The 22,326-nt window shown below is 36.5% G+C and overlaps 1 protein-coding gene across 1 annotated transcript in view; it reads right to left on the bottom strand.

The window, feature by feature from the left end:
- inpp5f (inositol polyphosphate-5-phosphatase F) overlaps positions 1-22,326 on the bottom strand; it is an 85,166-nt gene that overhangs the window by 3,826 nt on the left and 59,014 nt on the right. The window contains exons 6-19 of the mRNA XM_069189114.1: positions 22,045-22,101; positions 18,165-18,354; positions 16,610-16,789; positions 15,019-15,086; positions 14,526-14,650; positions 10,850-10,927; positions 9,648-9,768; positions 7,520-7,648; positions 6,234-6,351; positions 4,229-4,427; positions 3,107-3,178; positions 2,536-2,609; positions 1,838-1,966; positions 1,538-1,629 (exon numbers count right to left, since the gene is read on the bottom strand). Coding sequence (XP_069045215.1) covers positions 1,538-1,629; positions 1,838-1,966; positions 2,536-2,609; positions 3,107-3,178; positions 4,229-4,427; positions 6,234-6,351; positions 7,520-7,648; positions 9,648-9,768; positions 10,850-10,927; positions 14,526-14,650; positions 15,019-15,086; positions 16,610-16,789; positions 18,165-18,354; positions 22,045-22,101 — 1,632 coding nt within the window. The remainder of the gene's footprint in view (positions 1-1,537; positions 1,630-1,837; positions 1,967-2,535; positions 2,610-3,106; positions 3,179-4,228; positions 4,428-6,233; positions 6,352-7,519; positions 7,649-9,647; positions 9,769-10,849; positions 10,928-14,525; positions 14,651-15,018; positions 15,087-16,609; positions 16,790-18,164; positions 18,355-22,044; positions 22,102-22,326) is intronic.

The raw sequence follows: 22,326 nt of genomic DNA, 5'->3' as shown, positions 1-22,326 counted from the left end.
ATGAAACCCTCAACCCAAGAGCTGTGGAGCTGCACTCCCCATCATGTTACTGTTACATACAATGCTAGCTCCAAATTTTCGAACCGAGGCAAGATGAATGTTCATTTAAAAATAATACAATGCTGCTGAAACAGCAGGACCTTCACAAAATTGATTACAAAAACTGAAGTTTCGCATTTGATTTGCAAGTTATCTCCACGATATCAGTAATAAAAGATTATTTTCAATATTCTTATTAAACTACACGATAGACATTTTATAAAGATTCCATTGTAAGGGTTAAATTGTGCAAGCCAGTTACTTTTGCCTACCATCTCACCACCATTTTTCATACCTTTCAGGACACCTCAACTATAAATAACATTTCTCTTTGATCTTTAAATATCATGAAATATTTCAGTCTGACTTTTGCCTACCATCTCACCACCATTTTTCAAACCTTTGTGAAATAACATTTCTCTTTGATCTTTAAATATCATTAAATATTTCAGTCTGCCATTTATTAATATTTGTGTTGACTTAAAAATGTCAGAGGAAACAGAAACGATTTTGTGATGGTTTACTTACATTCGAACTGTTTACTTGTACATTGTCTACTGTGTTTGTATATTGTCTTGATGCAATGTCTGCACTTTGTGTTTTACAATTGTTTTTAACAATCAAGAGGCTTTCCGTAAGCATGAATTCCATTGTTCCAGTACATGTACCGGTTACATTTGGCAATAAAGTTCAAGTTCAAGTGATTTTGACATAGAACTGTTATATTTTTGTGCTTCAAGGGGTCTTTCTAGTTTTATAGGCAACTTCTCCTTTGTTAAAAAAGGGCTTTTTTGAGACTTAGTTGTGCTGGCTTCAGAAATTCTCAAACTGCACTGCACTGTTATTGTCCTGTCAAGGGATGCAGTCTGGTCTTGCACCCTGTATTTCAGGGACAGGCTGCAGGTTGCAGTGATTGCACCACGAATGAGCAGCGTTCTGATAACAGACAGAAGAAAATAATACTTAAATTCTGTTTAGCAAAACACAAACACAAATATCATTTCACCAAGATTTCATATAAACCAGCAGGTTTTTATAAAAACCAGCAAACATAAAATCCAAGTATTTTAAAAGCCACTGACCTATCCTTTTCAAGTGATATTTCAGAGAGAAGTACAGGACCACTAACAATTTTGTTAATTCAATTCAATCTGTTGAATTCAGTTTTTTCAGATTTCAAGGTAACTGTTCTATAGACAGTCATTTATTGCAACTCTGTGAGAACAACTACAACCCTGATTGTTCAAAAGCCGCCGACACTGGAACAAGACTGAGTGTGCAGATGGACAAGGCCGAGTGCATAAAACCAGGGGGGGAGGAAAAACAATCAAGGTGTGAACAAAAGGAACCGTTGAAATCAGTATTTTTACACTGCTCATCAAGTTTACAAACTACTCCACAGCCACAGAGAAGTTAAATCCCTGTGTGCTTTAATAACTGCTCAAGTGAGAAGACAAAACAGCTTTCTTCAGTTCATTAGGAAACAAGACTAGTAAACCTGCCTCTCCAGCTTCTTCTCCACCACCTGTAAGTCCAAGCCCATGGCCTGTTTTGTGATGCGTAGCATCTCAGCAATGCACTGCAAAGTATCTGAAAGACAACGGGGAACAGTTACTGTTGAGGGAATATTAGCTGCAAAAATTACACTGGCAACTTCAATAACACACCGTAGCGTTTCTGATAGTGGTAAAGCTGTACTACTTAGTTTTAAGAAATTAGTGCTTTCCATGACAACCGGATTAAAATAAAGCAGGCAACAACAGCATTTTTGTTAACTGTAAAGTTTATTGTCCTTTACCTTTGCCATCATCTTCTGGATTTCGTGTCACTGCTCTCAATGTGTGAAAATATCCACTTGTCTCCTGGTTCCTATAGTGAAGCCTCATGCAGCAGAACTTGGGTTTTCCGAAGAGCGTTGGTTCAGGACCTATTAAGGAAAAAGGAGCAGAGCTTCATTACTTTTTTTTTCCCAAAATGAAATGCCAGATTTTGTTTCCTCCTCCCTTTGTTATCATTGTTCTGTTGATCCCAAAATGTTCTCACTCCTGTTAAATGCTACATGAACAGCAAGCAAATGTCTCCCAGTATCACTTCAGAGCCACTTGCTTCCATATGGCTGATGGCTGATAATTTGGTTGCCAGGTTACTAAGCTCCTGCTCAACACAAGCATTCTCCAACTGGTCTAAATATGCACCTTTACCTACACTATCATTTTGGCTAAATTAATTAAATCCAGTATTCAGCTCCTTAACTTAAATCTCGTTCAGATCAAAGTCACACTACAATCAAATTAATTTACAAATTCATCCAAAACTAAGTCAATGCATCTCCAGTATATAGACTGTGATGCCACCAGATCTCTCAAAATAGATTATTTTATATGGTCTTCCATTCAACCAGCTATTCTAAATACTTTTAAGAACATCTATGAATGAGACAAACTGTAATAGTATCGAGAGTAAAAAAATCATTTTAGAAGGGAAAAATCTCCTTACCTATTTCTATTTTCTCCAAGCCTTCCAGGCTAAGTCGCTGATATTGGTTCACTTTGTCAGCTTCATCATCATAGCTGAAGAAATGAAGAAAGTTAACAGTTACGGTGGTTAATAATGATAAACTATGCCTGGCACTCCCCTAAATCAGTAACATGAGTGTGGTGTTCTTATTTCTTTCTACATTTATTTAACTTTCTTCCACTGCTGCATTAATACTGCTTAAATTTTTAGAAAACCCTAATTGTTTAGGAAATCCAAATGTCAGAATAAAGAATGATCCTTGGGAATGGGAAGATTTGTAACATCTAAAGTCTTTCAGGACACATTCCCAGTTTTGAGTTGGCCAATCTCATAGCTTCCATTCATTGGAGGGTGTAAACAAGAACAGTTGTACCACATAAAAACATATGTTAGTAGTTAATAGTGAAAGTCCTGTTAATTGAATATAGTGGTTTGTAAGATTCATGATCCACTTATGTACATGGATTCACACAGGCAAACAAAACAAGAAGCAAACCATACTACAGAATTTAACTTTTTCTTTAGGAGAGCAAAGTATCCAAAAACGTACTAGGCTACATAGTAGGCACAGTTTGAAAGGAGGAGTAGAACATCAACATCCTTCTGGGTGGCATCAATTAGGCTGTAGGGGGAAAAAAAAGGATTTTAGTGAATAAGAAAATATGATCTGTCATTATGTTTGTATGTTTGATATGGGCAGAGAAAAGACAACTGTGCTCTCTTGGCTTTCTAGGGGTTAACCTTGTTAAACAAATTCAAATGTTATATAGAGATTTATGTCTTGGTGCTTTTCCAGCCTTAATGTCACATCTTTTTATTTATTGTTTTTCTCATTCTGTAAAGTGCTTTGCGAAGCCACCTTTAAAGGCGCTATATAAAATAAAGTTTATTATTATTTTCTTACTTTTATAAATAATTTCCCCAAAATTATATCAAACCACTACACATATACAGTACTGTGTATAGTTGAATACCCACTTCATCCATCACTAATTTAATAAAGTGGGAATTTTAGGGAGGCCAGATTGTATAAACCCAGAATGGATTTAGCCATGACACCTGGGTTAACACCCCAGCTCTTTTCAAAACGTTCCATGGTATCCTTAATGACCACACAGTAAGGATTTAGGTTTAACATCTCATCAGATGGATGACACTTCCTACAGCTGTGTCCCTCAATGCTATCTAATGAAAGCTAGCACATTCATTCTTCAAATTAAAAAAATCTCCAGAGAATTTATGTATTATACAAAGCTCTAACAAAGAAATAACATAATTTACAAATACTGTATACATATAACAACTCTTCTGCAAAAAAAAAACAACAACTGAATTGCACTCTGTGCCATTACTACACTGGTGCTCCAAATTGTGTCCTCACCCTAGCACAGATATGTCATCTAGTACAAATAGTGTATCTTCTTTTTCTCTCTTATTTTTGCATACAGCACAACAGCAGAACCTGAATTCATTTACGTCTACAATAATAAGGATTTTTATTTTTTTTAAAGTGAGGTCATTTTGAAAGTCATTGCTAACGTGTGGATGCAAGAGGGACAGCTGAATAGATATTAATAAAGACTGGACAGATACTGTACACAGATGTACCAATTTAGGTGAATGGACACAGAACAGGAGACAAGAGTGAAAAGATGCTGGATGCTGGCCTGACCTGGGGTCACAGTCGATCAACGCCCAGCCCCCATGAAACTTCTCCTCGTCCGGCAGGAGCAGCTGCATGTAGGTCTGCAGCAGCAGGCTGACCTGCTCCTGCTGGCTGCGCTGGCTCTCCTTCTGCAAAGCCTCGTGCTCCTTCTCCTTGGTGAAGATGGAATACAGGTCCTCCGTCACGGGTATGCCCATCATTAGATCTGTACAGAGTCAACACATGCGAGAATGGTCGTCAGTATCGTCAATACCCTGACTGAAGGCTGCAGAATGAACAAATACAGGCCACAAATCATGCTTTCCTTGTACCTGTTATGATCAGTACTCCCACCTTTTAAGGGTTTAAGCAACAGATAAGAAATTCTCACCTCAGAAAAGCAAACATTAAATCAATTATAACAACTTCACGTTAACAACGCAAGGCCATTTTGATGTTCACAATAAAGAGCATTAACCAGGGGAAGTACTTCAATAAGAGGTAGCTAAGTCTGAATTGTGTTAATGAAATGAATCTACTGTCATGAATCTATTTGTCAGAACAAATATCTGACTGCCCAAGCATAAAATAATGCTTTTTATGCATTAAAAAACCACTATCAGACCTAAAGGCAGCTCAAGTTGGTACACTGAAAAGGCACTAATGGACCATTAAAGGAGAACTAAGTATTTCAGTCAAAATGTAATAGAGTTGTAGTGATTTTCTTTTGTAGAGTTTCTTGGTTGAAAATTAATTTGCCAATGAATAACTGAATGTTTATTAATTATATTTTACAACACATTCTACATTACAACATTAGATAGACTGCAGTACATGAAAAAATATTAACCACAGGAGACTTTAAGGCAAGCTAGATGCAACTGTGGAGCAGATATGGTCTCTGAATGTGCAGTAGGTGTCACTGTGGTGCTGTGATACTGAAAAGAGGTCAGTAGAATGAATACTGTAAATTGCCCATCAATTTTCCTTCATGCTGCCTGTAAATTGCATTTACATAAATTCAAGCTGACTGTCATGAAAGATTTCCTGATTACATTGCAAAAGATGGGCTTTAACAAATATAACAGAGACTAATGAACTCATTACATTGTATAGCAGATTTAATTTTAGCACAGCTGTGACTTTTCAAGGAACTCCTCATAACAAAAGCAATAACTGCCCTGATTTAAAAAAAAACAGAATCCTGCAACAGATGTTAATGTTTTTTTTTTTAAATAAAGCTGCTTTTATCCCGATTGCACACTGAAACACAACCCCAGAATCAAGATAAACTGAGGGGACAGACATCTGGATAAACCTGTAAAACCTTAGTTAAAATTCTGTAAATTTAAAATAAATTACTGTTTCATCCTTTTTAAGCATTTTCGGAGACATCTGAATATTATATACTGTATGAGTAGCAGAGCAAATTCAGATAAGTACTTCTTCAAAACTGATCCACATGTTAATAGATCAAGTTTGTAAATTGTGTACTATAAACTAACAGACACAGTTCTCGGATTCAATCTGTACAGAAACTACCAGATCAGACAATTTGGTAATGCTTAACACTAACATATCCAACACATGCTACAAGAACTTGATTGCATCTGCTAACATCTGCCTTACCCATAAAGATTTCCAGTGTAATTGCTGCCAAAGGTTCACTCCACCAAATATTGAGTTCACAGGTCTAAATATCTATGCAACATATCAACATATTCCAGTATTTTTCTACAGTTTTTACTGAACTTTACTGTAACTTATCTTATCGATTTAAGTTTTGAAAAAATATTAAATTAAAAAATGTATATGCATCATTTTTTATTTTTATTTTGTATTTTAATTTCACAAAACTAGATACCATAGAAAGGGTCTAAATACTTTTTTGAGGCACTGTATTTGTAATTAGATTTAGAGTAAGCATATATCATTATTATGAAAGGGGAGAAGTTGAACAGGGCATCGACAACTATATTGTGATGAATACATTACAGTGTGAGTATGGCTATGTGAACAGAAATTTCCTTACCGATAACAGCTTGCCTGTAGGCATCTCGAAAGCGATTCAGATAGTACCGGTTGGCAGAGTTGACCCCATCTTTCATCACACCAGCCAGTTTTCTCTCCCCTGTTCTGGTAAAATCCCCCTTTCATGAGAAGGGTTCGAATGTCAATAAAGAAACAGCATAAAAATAGTTTCTAATGTTCATAAAACTGGTAAAACATGTACAGTAATCACAGGATGACAGTTTGCCATTTAAATATGTACAAACCTTGAAAATAATCTCAAAGCCCACAGTTAATTAACTGCTCACAGCAGTGACTCACACCAGAGAATGAGAAAGTGCAGACTCTGGCTCACCTACCCATCAAGAAATTAATCTTTAGCTACACTATTACACTTCGTTCTTGTCTCATGTGCAGAAGGTTCAGTACCAATTGGAAAAGCATGAGCCTGCAGGCACCCATAAAGTTGCAGAGGTCACGATTTAACTTGAATTTAAAAACACCCTCTCCAAATAATCATGATACTTCATCTTAAACTTCAAAGGCTGGAGGCGTCTGCCTACACTTCCTCATTCTCAGCCCATATGGTGCAGGGTTTTCAGATATAAAGCAAGAAACAATTTACAATTCTTAATCAGATAGGTTTCTAGTGAGAAACTGGAGATTCTAAAATTTAGGAACTGAAAAAAAGACAGCTGGAGTGGTTTGATAGAGAGAGTGATATCAGAGATGTAGAAATGACAAATAGGTGCATTAAGCATGCCTACCTGCACTTCTGTCCCTGTATCAGACAGATACACAAATATGATGGTGTGCTAGCTACCCTTGCATAACCCTTGCGTATTTCAAAATTTAACTTAAAAAAACTTAAACCACAATCATTTTATTCGCTGAGTATAGTTCTTCTTGAACCAATATTCATTGTGTTCACATTCATTTTTGTGTAGTTAGCAAAAGCTTTACAGTTCCAAAAAGATCTCGGGCAGGAAACTGAGCTGAAAACATGGCCTGCTTTTCCTCTCTAATTTTGGTTATGATTATATAGTCTATTGTGATACAAAATGTGAAGGCTGACACTCACAGATACATTTCTCCAATCTGCAAATGCAAAAAAAAAAAGAGCTTCATTACAAGATACACGCCTTGGGCATAACTTCCTGAAAGGTTTCCGGAAAGGCTTGCATCTTCCTGAGCTCCTCAGCTCTGCTTTAATTAATTTCAGCTCATGAAAGATGTGCTTCAGTAAAGGTTACTAAATTTAGGACACTGCGAAAGGAGGAGCCCCAAAAAAAAAGGAGAAAAGCATACCTTCAAGGCCGCGGTGCCTGCATACTGTCGGCTGATGGTGTCTCCATTGTTGGCCCACATGATCTGGTAGATCCTGTAACACTTCAGAGGCAGCGGCTGCTCAGGAGGCATCACCCCCAGCTTCTTCAGCTGCATGGACCAAGAACAGCCAAGAACCAGCATGGATCAACTTCGAGTCTGGCTTAAAGTCACCAGAGGACACTGTGACCTCCAGCAATGTGAGACTCCTGTTTTACAGGTTTGCAGAATAAGCTTCCAGTGCCAAGGTTACATCACTTGTAGCTTAAATCACTGACGTGATATACACATTCAAAAGAAAAGCAAAGAATCCCCATTCTTTGCTCATTTATTACTACTAAACTAATTGTTCATTTCTTGGTATCGAATATCATCCTGGGATTAAAGGATTTTATTCTGCTTCCTTTTACTTTCATACAATGCATTTGTCATAACAAATGCTAAATAGAGCACCTCAAAGCCAGAAAAGCCAACTCCAGGCCTTAGAGACTACTGTATACACCATATACAGTATGTTTCATATGCCTCTTTAAATCTCATCTGGGAAATGTGTTAAGCATTTGTACTGCAAAAACAAACTAATAATTGCATCAGTTGAATAACCAGCTTACTCAAAACAAAATTAAGATCATGTATCCCTCAAGAACCAGAGAAATGCACTATTGCCTTAATTATAGTTTAAACCATTCATCACATACTGTAGGTCGCAATTCACTCTTAATTATTGTTTCCATTGAGAAATAAAAGCACTATCACTTCATTCCATGCTGTTGGCTTCGGTCAAAATATTGCCAGGAACCTTAAATGAAAATGTTATACATAACAGGCCACCAATGGGTTAAGAAACGTTGCTTTAAAAAAAAAACGAGAAAACCTTGGTTTTACATTGGAATTTTCTTCTAAGAAATACTTGCTATTATACGAAATATTAAAAGCACAAAGAAATATAAACTCCTGCACAACAGCAAAGAGAAAAAAGGCAGATCCAACAGTGTTAACAACTGAATGGTGATAATGTTGTAAAGGATGTGAAATGTCATCTTACAATAAAGAACAGTGTGAGAAGAATTGAAATGTGAGACAATTCACTGCAGTGAATGGATGCAGTTTAACACTGAAAATTGAAAGAGCTGAATGCAAAATGACTAGCCAGTTTCTTACTGTAGGACTGTGGCTTCACACAAATAATATGATGGCTGTACAGGAGAAACAGGAATATAGGAAATATAAAGGGTGTGAAGTTCATAATCACTTCAATACAAATCAATAGCAGAAGAAAGGTTTGATCATGATTGTTTGAAATGTTTACAATGGGAAAGCCACCAACATAAAGGCAGAAAATGCTGCTCCCTACCATTTTAATCTGCCTGACCAAAAATCTTTTCCATATTGTGCTTTCATAATGAAGAAAATAAGAGTGAACATCACATGTTCCATAATAGTCTATCACTGGTGTGCAACATGATACCTGAGTCAGATATCAAAAAACAATGCTGAGCTTTGCCAAAATACAAAATTAAATGAGTGAAATGGAACTAAAAAATACATAACTTAAAGGTTCTACCTGTCAAAACACTATCTGCACAGTTTCCACAATTATTCAGTGTATTGGCATGCAAATGTATACAGTGACACCAGATTATTTTTTTGTGCTCACAGACTCAATAATTGTCTTATATTAAGCGGTTTAATTAAAGTGGGCAAGTTTGTGTTCCTTCAAAACAGATGTGTGTGCACAGTCAAGCCTTCCCTGCACTCTATTTTACAATTATTTCATCTTCAGCACGCAGGTGCGTGGTTTTGTACGAGAGTGCTTAATGTAATTGTCTTTGCAGTAATCTACCACTGTTTCAAACCCTGAGAACTGCATATGAAATATGAAAAAGTTAGTTTTTTGTTGCTATCCAACAGACCTCCAAAAATTAAAGTTTTGTTTCCCCATTATCTTCCTCAAATGTAGATTTACAAAGGAAATATTTACATACTTTATGAAACTTGAGTTTTGTGCCTAAAAAAAGTTGTTGTTTTTTAACCAGGAACAAACAAATCTTTATTGGGTTAGCCATCATTTTGTTGTGTTGATCAACCGAGAGAATCCGAAATAGCTCACCTGCTGCTCCATGACTATGCGGGCAATAGCTGCTTGTACCACATTGGTCCGGTCCAGGCAGTCCATGCAGTTCACTCTGAAAATGCCTTCCTGTTTACAGATCACTCCAGCCTGGTCCACCCTGTCGGCATGGCAACACAAGAACAAGCTTACGAACTGAAGGGTGGACTAGACCGCTTAGGAAGTGTTTTGACTCCAGTCCCCCTTCCCTCAATTCAACCTAGAAAGTGCTATAATTGATTTTTGAGAATGCCTTAACAGAGTGTGTCAAAGTACAGGAAGTCCAAGAATTTAAAGTAGATTAGAAACTCTACTTAGAACCACATTAGAGAAGCTGTTACAGTAGTAGCTCATTCAGAAGTGGGATGAGGTTGCCTCATTAACCATGCCTCATATAAGGCCTTCTGCAATACATTTTAATAAACTCTACTGACTTGAAATAAATGTGGAGTGTATTTAAAAGTATATTCTTCTGTAGCTGTAAAAAGTTACATATACAGATTTTTCACTGAAATGGCACAAGTGTATTCAGCTGTGCTTTTGTTTTATAGAGCACAGAACAATGGTGTTAACAAAGAATATTATAGGGCAGCATAATCCAAGTTATAGAGACCGTGCATACACTTAGAGTCAGCTGAGTTCCAGAAAAAATGTTTTGTCTTTCTATACATTGCATTGGGAAGTAACAGTTAACACCATGCGTTTTGGCACTGGCTTTTGTCCTGTGAAAGACAATACATGTTCACTGCTGCAGGCTATGTCAATAACAAAGCCTAAGATGGGGAGCCCTGGAAAGCAACCCAAGATGTCTGATCACTATTCTGATCAGTCAAAGCAAAGCCACCACACTATACACATTTTAATAGTGGAGAGCTATGCTTGCTGTTTAAAATCAGAATGTTTTTGAAAAGATATATTAATGAATTCAGAGAAAGATGGTGGAAATACAAGATAGCAAAGCCGAAATTCACCCTAGAGAAGGTTCAGTCCAGCATTTACAGCATCAGATCTTACATATTTTATTAAGGACTGAAAATGGATGTGGGCTGAGCTGTAACTCCAAACAAAGTAAAGAAATCACAAATTTGTCCCTGGTAGTTCAGTGCTGCCCACAACTGGAATCCTGCCTTTTGATTTGTACTAGCATTCAGTCTAATGGGAATGACAAACCATGTTTAACACAGTATGCAACACAAACTCACCAGCCCCATTTCATGTCAGTTATGATGTCACTGATGGCATCTGTAAGAGTCTGGACATTTTCAAACTTCATCCCCCGGCTGTGAAAACATTTGCAATTGTATTGAATAAGATGACACTGTACTTCATCAAATTAATCAAAACCAAATTTGACAAAACTATAAATATTTAGAGGCGAAACATTTAGTTTAGCTCCATGTATTTTAGATATAGTCATTTAAAAAAACAGTAGTCTGTATCCTCCTTTCAGAAAGCAAGTTACAGTATATCAATGTGGAAGTCAATCCATGCATTAAACTGTGCTTTAGAATCTCAGGAAAAGACCACTATTTCACCTTTCAATATTGTGATTTTGGTCTCCACCTATACATGTTTAGATATTGTTGGTTTCATCTGTTTATAGCTTAATATTTTCAGCCATTTGAATGACACATTTCTGCTCTCCAAGGCTAAAGCCAAGTTCCTTATAAAAACAATAAATGAACAATAAATAATCAAATAACATAAGCAAGCTTTTTTGGTTTAAGATTTATGTGGTCTTGACTTTCAAAAATACATTGATACAACCACCTCATTTGCTACACTGAGCCTTCTAATTAACAATAAAATAACTGAGAAGCTGACATCTGCAAAATTGTGTAATGGAGTGGACTAAGTGAGCCACTGATTGAATAGCTCTGCTCTAATCTGTAACAACGTGAATAAAGTTTTATTTCACTTGAATTTGCAAAAAAACATTACTTTAATTAGTGAAGTCCTCTCACATTGTGCAGTAAAGAGAGCAAAGCTGCCCCTTTGAGGATATCATATTCTATTTGTCTTAAAATGCATTGCATGAAACATTCAAATAAAAGTGTCTGCCAATGATAAGAACCAAAGTGTTGCAGGTTTCATAGGGATCTTCAGGTAATAAATAGCTTAAAACCCACAAACATTTACTCTCTCAATAAAGGAAATGTAGGTTAATTCTAACGTAGTTTGTCAACCTTCAAGTAAAACACTTTTTGTCACCCTTCAAGTTCAGTCGATCTGCCTTTTTCAAATACATACAGTAGCAATCATTCAACAAAAAAGAAGTATGTAAGGGTTTTAGGAACAGAAATATTTACTTAGAAGTATACCTCTCCTGTTTTTACTGTGCAGATGTACACGTCACTGAGACATGAAAAAGCTTTTATTTTCAAAATTATGGATGTGATTAAGTTAATCAGAACTCCATTGCTGGCATTTAATTGTCCAGAAAATACTTGTGCTGTTCTTTAAACTGGCTACTTCATGCCACCTTAAGGATTTGCAGCAATACAATAGTACTGTACATCATTGTAATACAATTTAAAAGGATACTGCAGCAAAGATTACAGTCTTCCCAATAGCTAACTCAAATTAAATGAAGGCAGATATTGAGTGTACAGTGGACTGGTCATGGCTTAATTGTATTTTTAATGATGAATTATTTCTTAAACATTGTTTAACTAGAGATTGTACAGCAGAAATGTTCCATGCTCTGCGTGTAGAGTTAACAAGTAGTATTTGTTGGCAAAACCAAAAATCTCAAAATCAAAGCAATATTTCTATTGAATTAAAAGAGATGTATTCACAAGCCTGCTTGTCTACAATGTTATAGGGCTGCATCATGTCACTAGAAGTTTTGTTGCCTCATTTTGAATCCTAGAATATGGTGCTGCACATACCTGCAAATTTAGTGTTTTGTGATGTAAATTGGTGGTTTTACAGGTGACTGTGCACATTTTACTTTTATCGTGGTTTGAAACACACTCATCAGTCCCGACTCTTTCTAACCCTGGGATATGAAAATAGCGTGCCAGTTCCCTTTTAACTGTGAGCAACCATAGCAACTGGTATAAAAACAGTTCTCGGTCCTTAGCATCTTTGACTCTTCCAAGCTGATGTGGAAATATTTTCAGAAGAAAATAGCAGTTCTACATGGAAATAAAAAGGCAGGTGGTGGTAGGGGGAAATATTGTTAAAGCACTGAAACACCATCTGCGTTGCGTTCCAGTGGACCTAACAAGGCTTTCACTAATAGCATTTTTTATGCATCCAGTCACCTCTAAATTAGAACAAAAAGAGTGAACAGAGAACAGGAGTAAAAAGAATTTCATAGACATATGGCTGGTAGATCAAACGTTGACCTCAAAATCAACAATTTAAAAACAGCTCACCTTTACAATCATGTTCTTGTAATGTACATACTTTCCTCTAAATCTTCCTGGAATCTAAACATGCTTTAGAGATCTTTTTAGCTAGAATGTTGATTAGATTGCAAAGCAAAAATGAAAACAATACATTCAGGTTCCATACTGTCTGTCAGACCACACTTAATTATTGTATGATATGATAATGTTATCCTTCCAAAAAAAAAGAACCAGCAAATTTTAAATAAAATACTTCATAAAATTTACAACTGTAGCATAAGCTACAGTACATTAAAATAATTACCGATCAGTCCACCATATCTTAGTACAGGGCTAAAAAAAAGAGCACTGCATTATGTAAACACCTATTTCCCACAACAGAACTAAGCTTTCTTCTATTCTATATTTTGAGTTCTAAAAATATCTATTGAAAACCGAGATTTTCTTTGGAAATAGGTTACAAAACAAAAAAAGCTAAGCAAAACAGACCATGTAATTAATATTTTACTTTATCAGTTACAATATCTGACTACTGAAGAATGAACATCATGGAACTTTCTAGAAACATGCAGGCTCAATTGATGCACCTTTTGCAAGCCTGATTAGCTTAGCAGGCCATACTGCGTCAGGCACTTACTCTGAACAGGATCCTGGGTCATATAAAAGCACACTAATCAAGTTTATCCAAGCCTAGCATAGATTTTCTTTCTGTGGGTGCCCAGGCAAACCTTTAAATCAGTGTGACCAATAATGCTTATTTATAATAGATACAAATAAAATTACCTTGTTTGTGGTAATCAGCCGGTGGGAATACAGTTTCTTACTCAGCTAACTCCAACCCACTCCCTCGTATTATCTCAATATAATTCCATTCGTGAAGACATTAGCAATCCATCCACTCTCATTTTTAAGTCCATACTGAAGGCTCATTCATTTTCTCTTGACATAGTGAAGCAAATTAAATTGTTCTTAGGTTTCAGATGAGTTTTAAAATGTCATCTTGACTTGATCCTCAAGCAATCATTCTACAACTATGCTGCACTCCTATCAGACTGACTTCAGTCAGATAAAATAAATCATCCATGAAGGTGAAAAAATATTAATAGAAGGTTTGTTCAAAGCAGACAAACTGGGCAGCCAAAGAGTTTCCTTGACACCAGGGGCATTACTTGGGGGAAGCTGGAAGCATCGAAGTCACCCAGCTTCTCAGAGGGATTTCCAAGCGATTTCTAAATTTAACATGCTCCAAATTTAGAAATATGCCCCCCCACTCACTCCCGCAAAAAATTGTGTAGATGGTGAAACTATTTAAATTTAAGGTCTCCCACTTAAAATTGATGCTTTTTATTCCTGGGAACCACTGTTTAGGGGAAAGCAATCTTCATTAAACAGTCTGCTAGCTGTGCTTATCCTCCCACTCATCACTTCTCGATTCCCATCCTTGAGAGAAGCAGTAAAGGTTAGAACGCAACTGAATTTCCTTTTCCAGAACAATCTCCAACTCCACACTCCAATGTCTTACCAGTGCTCATGGAAATCAAAAGACACATAGGTCAGGTTGGGATTGTTGTAAAGCAGAACTTGCTTGAGGTATGCATCTCCAATCAGCTTCTCCCTTCCTGTTTGATCCACTAAATTAATGATAACCTGCCCAAATCCAAACAAAAGGTTAATTTGTCATTTGCCTTACAATTGAAAAAAAGGTCAGTAAAAACTAAAATTGTATCTTCTAAATGGGATTTAGCGTCTATGTATTTTTACCAATACTGGGCATTCAGTTTATGTTTTATCTTACATTAGCCTCCTCAACAAGGTAAAGATGTATAGGATAAGCATTCAAGCTAAAAAGTTGTTTTCCTCTTTGAATCACCAGGTGACTAGGGTATAGCTTTATTACAGACACCCTCATGTTATTTTTGGTATTCTAGGCAAACTTTAGATGAAGAAAACTGAAGAATATTTGCATTGCTCAATGCACAGTGCAATCTCATCCCATTTATTCAGGCCACACTCACCTGCTTCTTGTAAATCCTCAGTTGCTCCTCAAAATGAGCGGCAAAGAGAGGAGCTGTCTCTTTTTCACCTGAGAAAAAAACAATATTTGATTCTAGCATTTCCTGGTAAGCATTTGTATTGTTTTTACACTGTTTCACTTGTTCTCAAAATGGGCCCTTTTTTTGAAGGGGATTTTCTAAAAGCATACTGTACAAAGGACAGAGCCCAGCAATTACCTCACATTACTTCAACAGTAACAGTTTAAACATTTCTGCACTTCATTTATCTTGACTCTGAAATAAAACCACTCTTGTTACTATGATAATTACACTATCTTGGTGCCCTTGGTTCCTACTTTTTGCAAGTGGAAATGTCAAAAAAGCTTTGAGAAATTTAAAAAGAAGCAGTCTCTTAATCAAACCAAGTCAAATATACAAATTTAGGCTTTGGAATTGTCTATTTGCCCTTCACTGCAGTCTTGACAGTAATGCAATGTTATTTTCATAATTTGGAGACCGCAAAGAGTCAAAGAATTATTCAAGTTACATCAAGACTGTTTTCTCATATTGAACTAACGATGATCTGTCAAATCTATAGCTAAGCCTTCTGTTGTATATTGCTTATTTCTATTATATTGCATCCAGTATATTGCTTATTGTATGTACATAAAAACTATGATTGCTAAAACATTTTCAAACTCTTCATCTTGGACAGGTTCTAGTTAGACATTGTGTGTTAGTCATGTCTGCTTCATACATGTAGAACTACAGTACATTCTCATCAAAACGTGACCTCTTTATACGAGTAACCAGTTGTATAAATGGATGGTAAAAATCAATCATTCAATTCATCAAAGGTTTTTTTGAACATCCCAAAAAATATTTTACATGCTGCACATGCATCCATTTTACACACACAGCAATAAAAAATATTAGGCAAATGAATACAAAATGCTTGATTTGCACTCATGCCAACAACCTAGGATATTACTTAGCTTCCAATTATTGTAGCTTAGCTACAGACCTAGCTTCCAATTATTTTATTCCTATTTCTGTGTTTCTGGAGCACATTTCCCATCATCATTTCAATCATGTTTTTAATTCACAGCTTTAGGTACTGTCTCTGCACTGGCAATAGCTGACATTGCTCGAGGCTTTTTTTTCCCTGGTGTGTTGCTATTCTGATGCACATGGGCAGCTTTCATCATAAATACCCAACATGGCAAAAACTGCAAACCATCTGATCAGTGACCTAGTATGCTGATACAGAGCAGGAATAATACAGAAACAGGGCAAGAGCAGAAACGTTTTCAGCAGTAAAACAGTGAAGTGTAGGACACTCAGAATCTATGGCAAACTGTACTAAAACAAATAATATGATAAAAAGAGGAGAAACTATAGAATGACAAAAATACAAGGCATGCCATTGCAACATATTTAAAATGAGAACAATGTTGAACAATGAAAACAGAAGTTCAACAATGTGACTAGAGCGAATCAGCATGGTGTTGAATGGAAATGTCTATAAAGTGGCTTAACAGCGCAACAGAGTTTGTCTGCTGTTCAGAACATTTGCCCCTGACACTCCTGTACTTCCCAGTGGATCACTCACCCTTATCCAGTCGAGGCCGAGGATTGTAGCGGTACCCCACCTGACTCCAGAAGACCGGGACAGAGCCCCTTGTCTGGACGAAGGACAGAGTGTGGTTGTGCACATGGATCAGCTGCTCCGTTTCGACGTAATTCGCTACATGTCCACTCTTGTCCACACCTCTCCGTTTATACCTCATCCCTGAGAAAAACAGAAACACAGGGAAATACAGATTCAGATGGGTAGAACAGTGTCTTTGCATAGCTCCATACATTCTTTCCAAAATACAGTAGAAAATAAATATATTTAAAACAATGCTGTCCTATAAAAGTGTGAAACGTTCACCAATGCAGCCACAGAGTGTGAGATTCCCAAGTCTCAGGTTCTGACTGCTTTCCTTCTAAAGGGGTTTCAAAGAGCTTCTCTGGTAAGAAAGCATCCTGATTACTGAAGGGTTGGAAATTAGAAACATATACCTGCAGCTCATTTTATAAAACAACAAGGGGAACATATTTCTCTTTTTAAATCTTTCATAAATATTTGTAAGTAAGTGAGAAATGTAATCACTACTTTTGTGTACTGTAGTTAAAAGCCTGTGTGCTCTTAATATCACTGATCATGGGAAACCTTTAAAAGAAGTTAAAGAATAGCATCCTTTCTTTTAAAAGATACATGCAAAGGCACAACCTTTATACTCAACTACAGTGTAGGTGTAGAAAAACTAGCTATCAAATAACATTTGTAAGGAATTAAAATTAAAATTTTTAACTGAATGTGCCATGCTTTTATTAAGTACCTTGAACAGTCAGTGTTTTATATTTCTATGACAGAAGTCTAATAAAGAATTTTCAATGTCATTATGAAATATTTTATTATTTATTTTTATTTATTTTTCATTTTTGGGGAATTATTAGCAACAGTTCAATAGATCTAACAAAAAAGGAATAGCTACAGTTAAGGTTGCATTTGCCCCAACAGGAAATGTGTAGTTCCGTTGATCTACTTCCGTCGATCATACTGTGATATGGAATTTCCATATATTTTGGGTATTGGTCCTATTATTTCACTTGACAACATCTTCAAAAGAGCTAGTCATAAAAACAAACATCTTTGAAGTATGTAGTGTTTGCAGTTTCAGACTGCAGGGAGAACCAAGCTTCCTCAAAGGAATTAAGACATTAAAGGCAATACATTTTCAAGTATTAACTCCTGTTAGGAAACCACCCCCAGCCTATAGTATGTCAGTATTTCATTTTAAAGTACTTTTCTTTGACCATCATATACAAAAGGCCAATTTTTTTTTAAGATGTGCTTTCTGCTAAACCTGTTTCTTGTTCCATTAACTGAAGAAATAATTCTTCTCTGTCTTAGCTTTTACAGATCTATACCCATAAAATCTCAAAACTGCAACTCAGAAGTGGAGGCTTTCGTTTACCACCAGATTCCATCATCAAGGCCCATGCAAAGCTAAACACATTTACTGCGCAACGCATGGAACACTGTGCCATACACCTGTTTCTTCAGAAATGGCAGATCGTGATGAAAGAAGTGTTCACAGAGCAATGGCAATGCCCACCTGCCCGGTGCCGGCTTCTCCGTGAGATCAGGGCTACAGTGAAGTGAGGGTGAATGTCATCCACGCAGGTGACCTCCTGAGGGGGCGTCTCAGGGCTGCTCTTCTCTTCATCTGAGCCCTCACTGTAGTTCACCACCAGCTCCTCCACCTCCACGAAGCCCTGGATGATGGGCAGCACCCAGACGTCTGCCTGCGGGACCCCAGAAGGAACAGAAGCAGACTCCAAGTGAGTCCCAATTATTTGTCCCGCTTTTACAGGAGGGATTACAACTGTCAACTCGCTAAACCCGGTCACGAGGTGCGAACACAGCTTTGTAGACAGAAAAACCCAAGAAACCTCCAGGCCTCAAAATGATCTCATTTTGCTATGGTGAAACGCATCAACAGCATAACAGCAAAACGCAGCTCAGCTGGAATCCAACCTTGTAATGACCTGGACAGCAGTGTATTCTGGCTGCTCACATTAAGAGCAGAATTAGCAATTCACCCTCTCCACTGATTCTTAATATATAATCAATTTTCTTTATTAGGACTCTGGTCATATTGCTTTCAATTTCATATACTTTCTTTCAAGTTCATTATATGTAAACAGAATATCTAGACCCTTATGTGAAATTTGTTTTTAATACATTTCCTCTTACACAGGGAAAAAAAAATGGTACAGACACTAAATTTAACTTATGAGAAATAAAAGTATTACTTCTGTATAACAACTGAGCTTGGCTACTGTTACAGTAAGGTGAAAATAACCTAGAAAAAAGAAATACTTGTATCATTTTAAATTTTCAAATTATAAGCATTTTAAAGATACATTTGATGCCTGCTGATATGTATAGAAAATTACCTGTACAAGGTAAATAAGTGAGTCATTGTCATCAGAGAAAGAACTTACGCAATTTAAAACTCTCTTCTTTCCTAATTACAATAAACATTTGAAACATTTTTGTCATTTTCCCTGTAAATTATTTAGTAACTTACACCAAAATAACACTTTCCCCTGTGGAGTTAGACAGAGCTGAAGATTTGATGTTGTATACATGTACAAATTAAAACCACAATTCAAGGATTTCACACTAATCTCCAACAGACTGTGAAATTCCCAAGAAAATGGCAGATCTGAGAATTACTGTTAACAGAATCAGGAATTTAGCAGTTATCCTTCTTAAAGACTCAGTTCAGCTGTTAAGGGGAACTCCATAATTTGGTTCATTTTAAACCATGAACAGTCTTATCTTTGTTTTAAAATGTGCAATTCCCAGGTACCACAGACAACAGCTCCCGAATTTGATCCAGCTGCCTGCTTGCATTTGTGCTTGCTTTACTTTCATGCAGTTTCAAAAATAAGTTTCAGTGCTGAATTTATTTTTTTCCTTACAGCAGTAACACCTCAAAGACCCAAGGAAAGTTCTAGAATTGCACTCACCTAGTGCAATGAAATTTGAGCCTATCGTGACAAATATTAGAAACAAAAATGGCTCAGAGTTTGAGTTGAGCATTTTATTGTAACCCCAGAGCTGTTTGGATTATCCATGTTATATAGTACATAATATCAGAAGACCATCCATTTTTTAGGTCTAAAAATCAAAATGGGCTTGAAACAGGCCTTACTGATAATGAGACAGTAATTCACTGTTGTTTCAAGAGGGAAAATTGGCCGTCTGAGTGGATAATATTGATAGAAAAATGCTTTGCCTGTCTGAGAGACCTAAATTAAACTATTTCATGATCTATGTTGGGATGCCACAGCCTCAGACAAAAGTTACTCATTTTAAATATTTACTTATACTAGTGCTTATTTTACCAGTTACACATATAACTTAGAACAAATGTTATTTAATTTCTGATAACATTTTCTAAAAACAACTTGAAAATTGAGATCCACCATAGAATACATAAAGTATAGGAACAAGTAATAGGTTTATTCCATGCTGGAAAAAAAGAAGAAAGAGAACACAACGTTTTGGCCGTGGAGCCTTCTTCAGGTGTGAGCCTGAAGCCTGAAGAAGGTGCTCACACCTGAAGAAGGCTCCACGGCCGAAACGTTGTGTTCTCTTTCTTCTTTTTTTCCGCATGGAATAAACCTATTACTTGTTCCTTTGCAGCCTACACATGCTGATGCAGCTGAACTACATAAAGTATACATATATATGTATAGTATCAAGGTACGATGTGATCAGAAATGACAAGGCAGCATTTGAAATAGCACTAATCTAATTAATAAATTTGTTTTTCCACATTTTAACTGCTTTTTTGCATTTCAATTTAATCAACGGTTTTAGTCCTTCACCTGCATCATCTGCTCCAACTCTGCTGTGCCTTTCATTCTGTATGGCCACTGCACTGCCTCTCCTCATATTAGAGTCATATGCTGGATCCATTTCCATGCCTAAAATTGCCTATTAGATAGTATATTACAGTAGCATACAGCTTTTCTGAATAATGTGCAATAATATTCGGTAAGCCTTCAGCAACACGATTATAAAGGCTTCTGTGACCGTACTCAGCAGAAAAACTGGCACAATATAATAGTTGCACATGCATTTCATTTCTGTCTGATTACAAAATATCGGGCATTGGTATTATTACACACAACGTTGAAATATGCAAAATTCTAATTCTTTAAAATCACCTTCTGTGTGTGTTAAAGTGTTATGTGTGGTCTTGTTTCAAGGCCATGTAGAAACAAGGAAAAAAAACATCACACAGCGCTTAGGGTCTACAAAGTTCAATTTTAACTTAAAAAACTCAATATAAGCTCTTTTTCCTGAAGCTTTTAATTAAACGATAAGGTTCTAAGAGAAAATGATGCCTACAAGCAATTGTGGGGAAAGTACCTTTTTTAATTTTATGCTGAATTTACAGGATGATTTGCGAATCAACACTGATAACCTGAGGTAGATGGAAACTAACAAGCAAAGGAAATAGCCCAAGGGCTGTGAAAAAGCAAGAACCACCACTTAGATACGACATCTAACACTGGCAAATATTTCAAAAGTTAAAACTGAAAACAGTGCAAAAATACTGGTATGATTATGTACTAGCTAAAACAAATGTATGTTTTATGCTGAGCCGTTATTAATTAGAGTTATTATGTCTCTGTAATACTAATGTATATCATTATGTGCAAGTTCACAGAAAAACATCCACAGAGGCCCATTTTGTTTTCTAAAAGTTCTAGCAGATTTGCCAAGGATTTTCTAAATGCACACAGAGACAGAATGAAATGGGATCTTGGCCATTTACCTGCTGTTCTTGATCAGATATTTATTGAATAACAGGCAGGCACACCTTCACATCTGAAATATTTACCAGGACAGACTGAAATAATTCTTCCACTAACAGGTTAGTAGTAGTAAAACAGGCTCACACCTGAAGAAGGCTCCACGGCCAAAACGTTGAGTTTTCTTGCTTATTTTTTTCAGCATGGAATAAACCTATTACTTATTCCTTAGTAGTAACATGCCCAGGTTACTGTCAGAAATGTCTGTCAAGAAAGCATCCTAAATGTAAAAGTGCTACATCCGTTTCTGTATAACGGCAAAGTTTGCACTCTGCAAGTGATATCTTGGAAAGACCTCACATCTTAACCTCAACTGTAAGAACTAAGAAATATAGCCATCTGGTATCTTCACACTTACTGTAATACCAACCCCTGTGAGCAAATATTTTTCATTTGCAAAAGCATTCTCCCAGTATACTCTTACATTAATACAATATTGTCTGATTTGTGGATAGGAATGTACAGCTTTTTGTCGAGAATAAAAAAAAAAGCTTATGGACTCCTTGGTCCATAAAATGATCCACAGCAACATATTCAAGCTGGAGGAATCCTCAATCCTGGAGGAAACACAATATTAAAGGACATCCTACCAGAACTTACCTTTAAATCTATGAGGTCCTGAATCATATGCTTGTTCCAGAAGAACCTGTCATCCACCTTTTAAAACAGATAAAAATGTGAACGATACCTTACATACACTGTTAACATAACAAAACACATGTACATTACTGAATCACAGTGGTAGGGATAAAAAGCAGGCTCTTGACACAAGAGCAACTTGGCTTGAGTGGTGTCCTCCAATTTGTGCAAACTCTTCTGCCAGGAGAGAAGGAGACATGCAGACATTCTCCTCCGATATGAGTAGGTGCAAGAGTCAATGGT

The sequence above is a fragment of the Lepisosteus oculatus genome, chromosome 4, assembly GCF_040954835.1.
Source record: "Lepisosteus oculatus isolate fLepOcu1 chromosome 4, fLepOcu1.hap2, whole genome shotgun sequence".
NCBI lineage: Eukaryota > Metazoa > Chordata > Actinopteri > Semionotiformes > Lepisosteidae > Lepisosteus > Lepisosteus oculatus.
Note: the sequence above shows the minus strand (reverse complement) of the source record. Positions and strands in the feature narration are given on the sequence as shown.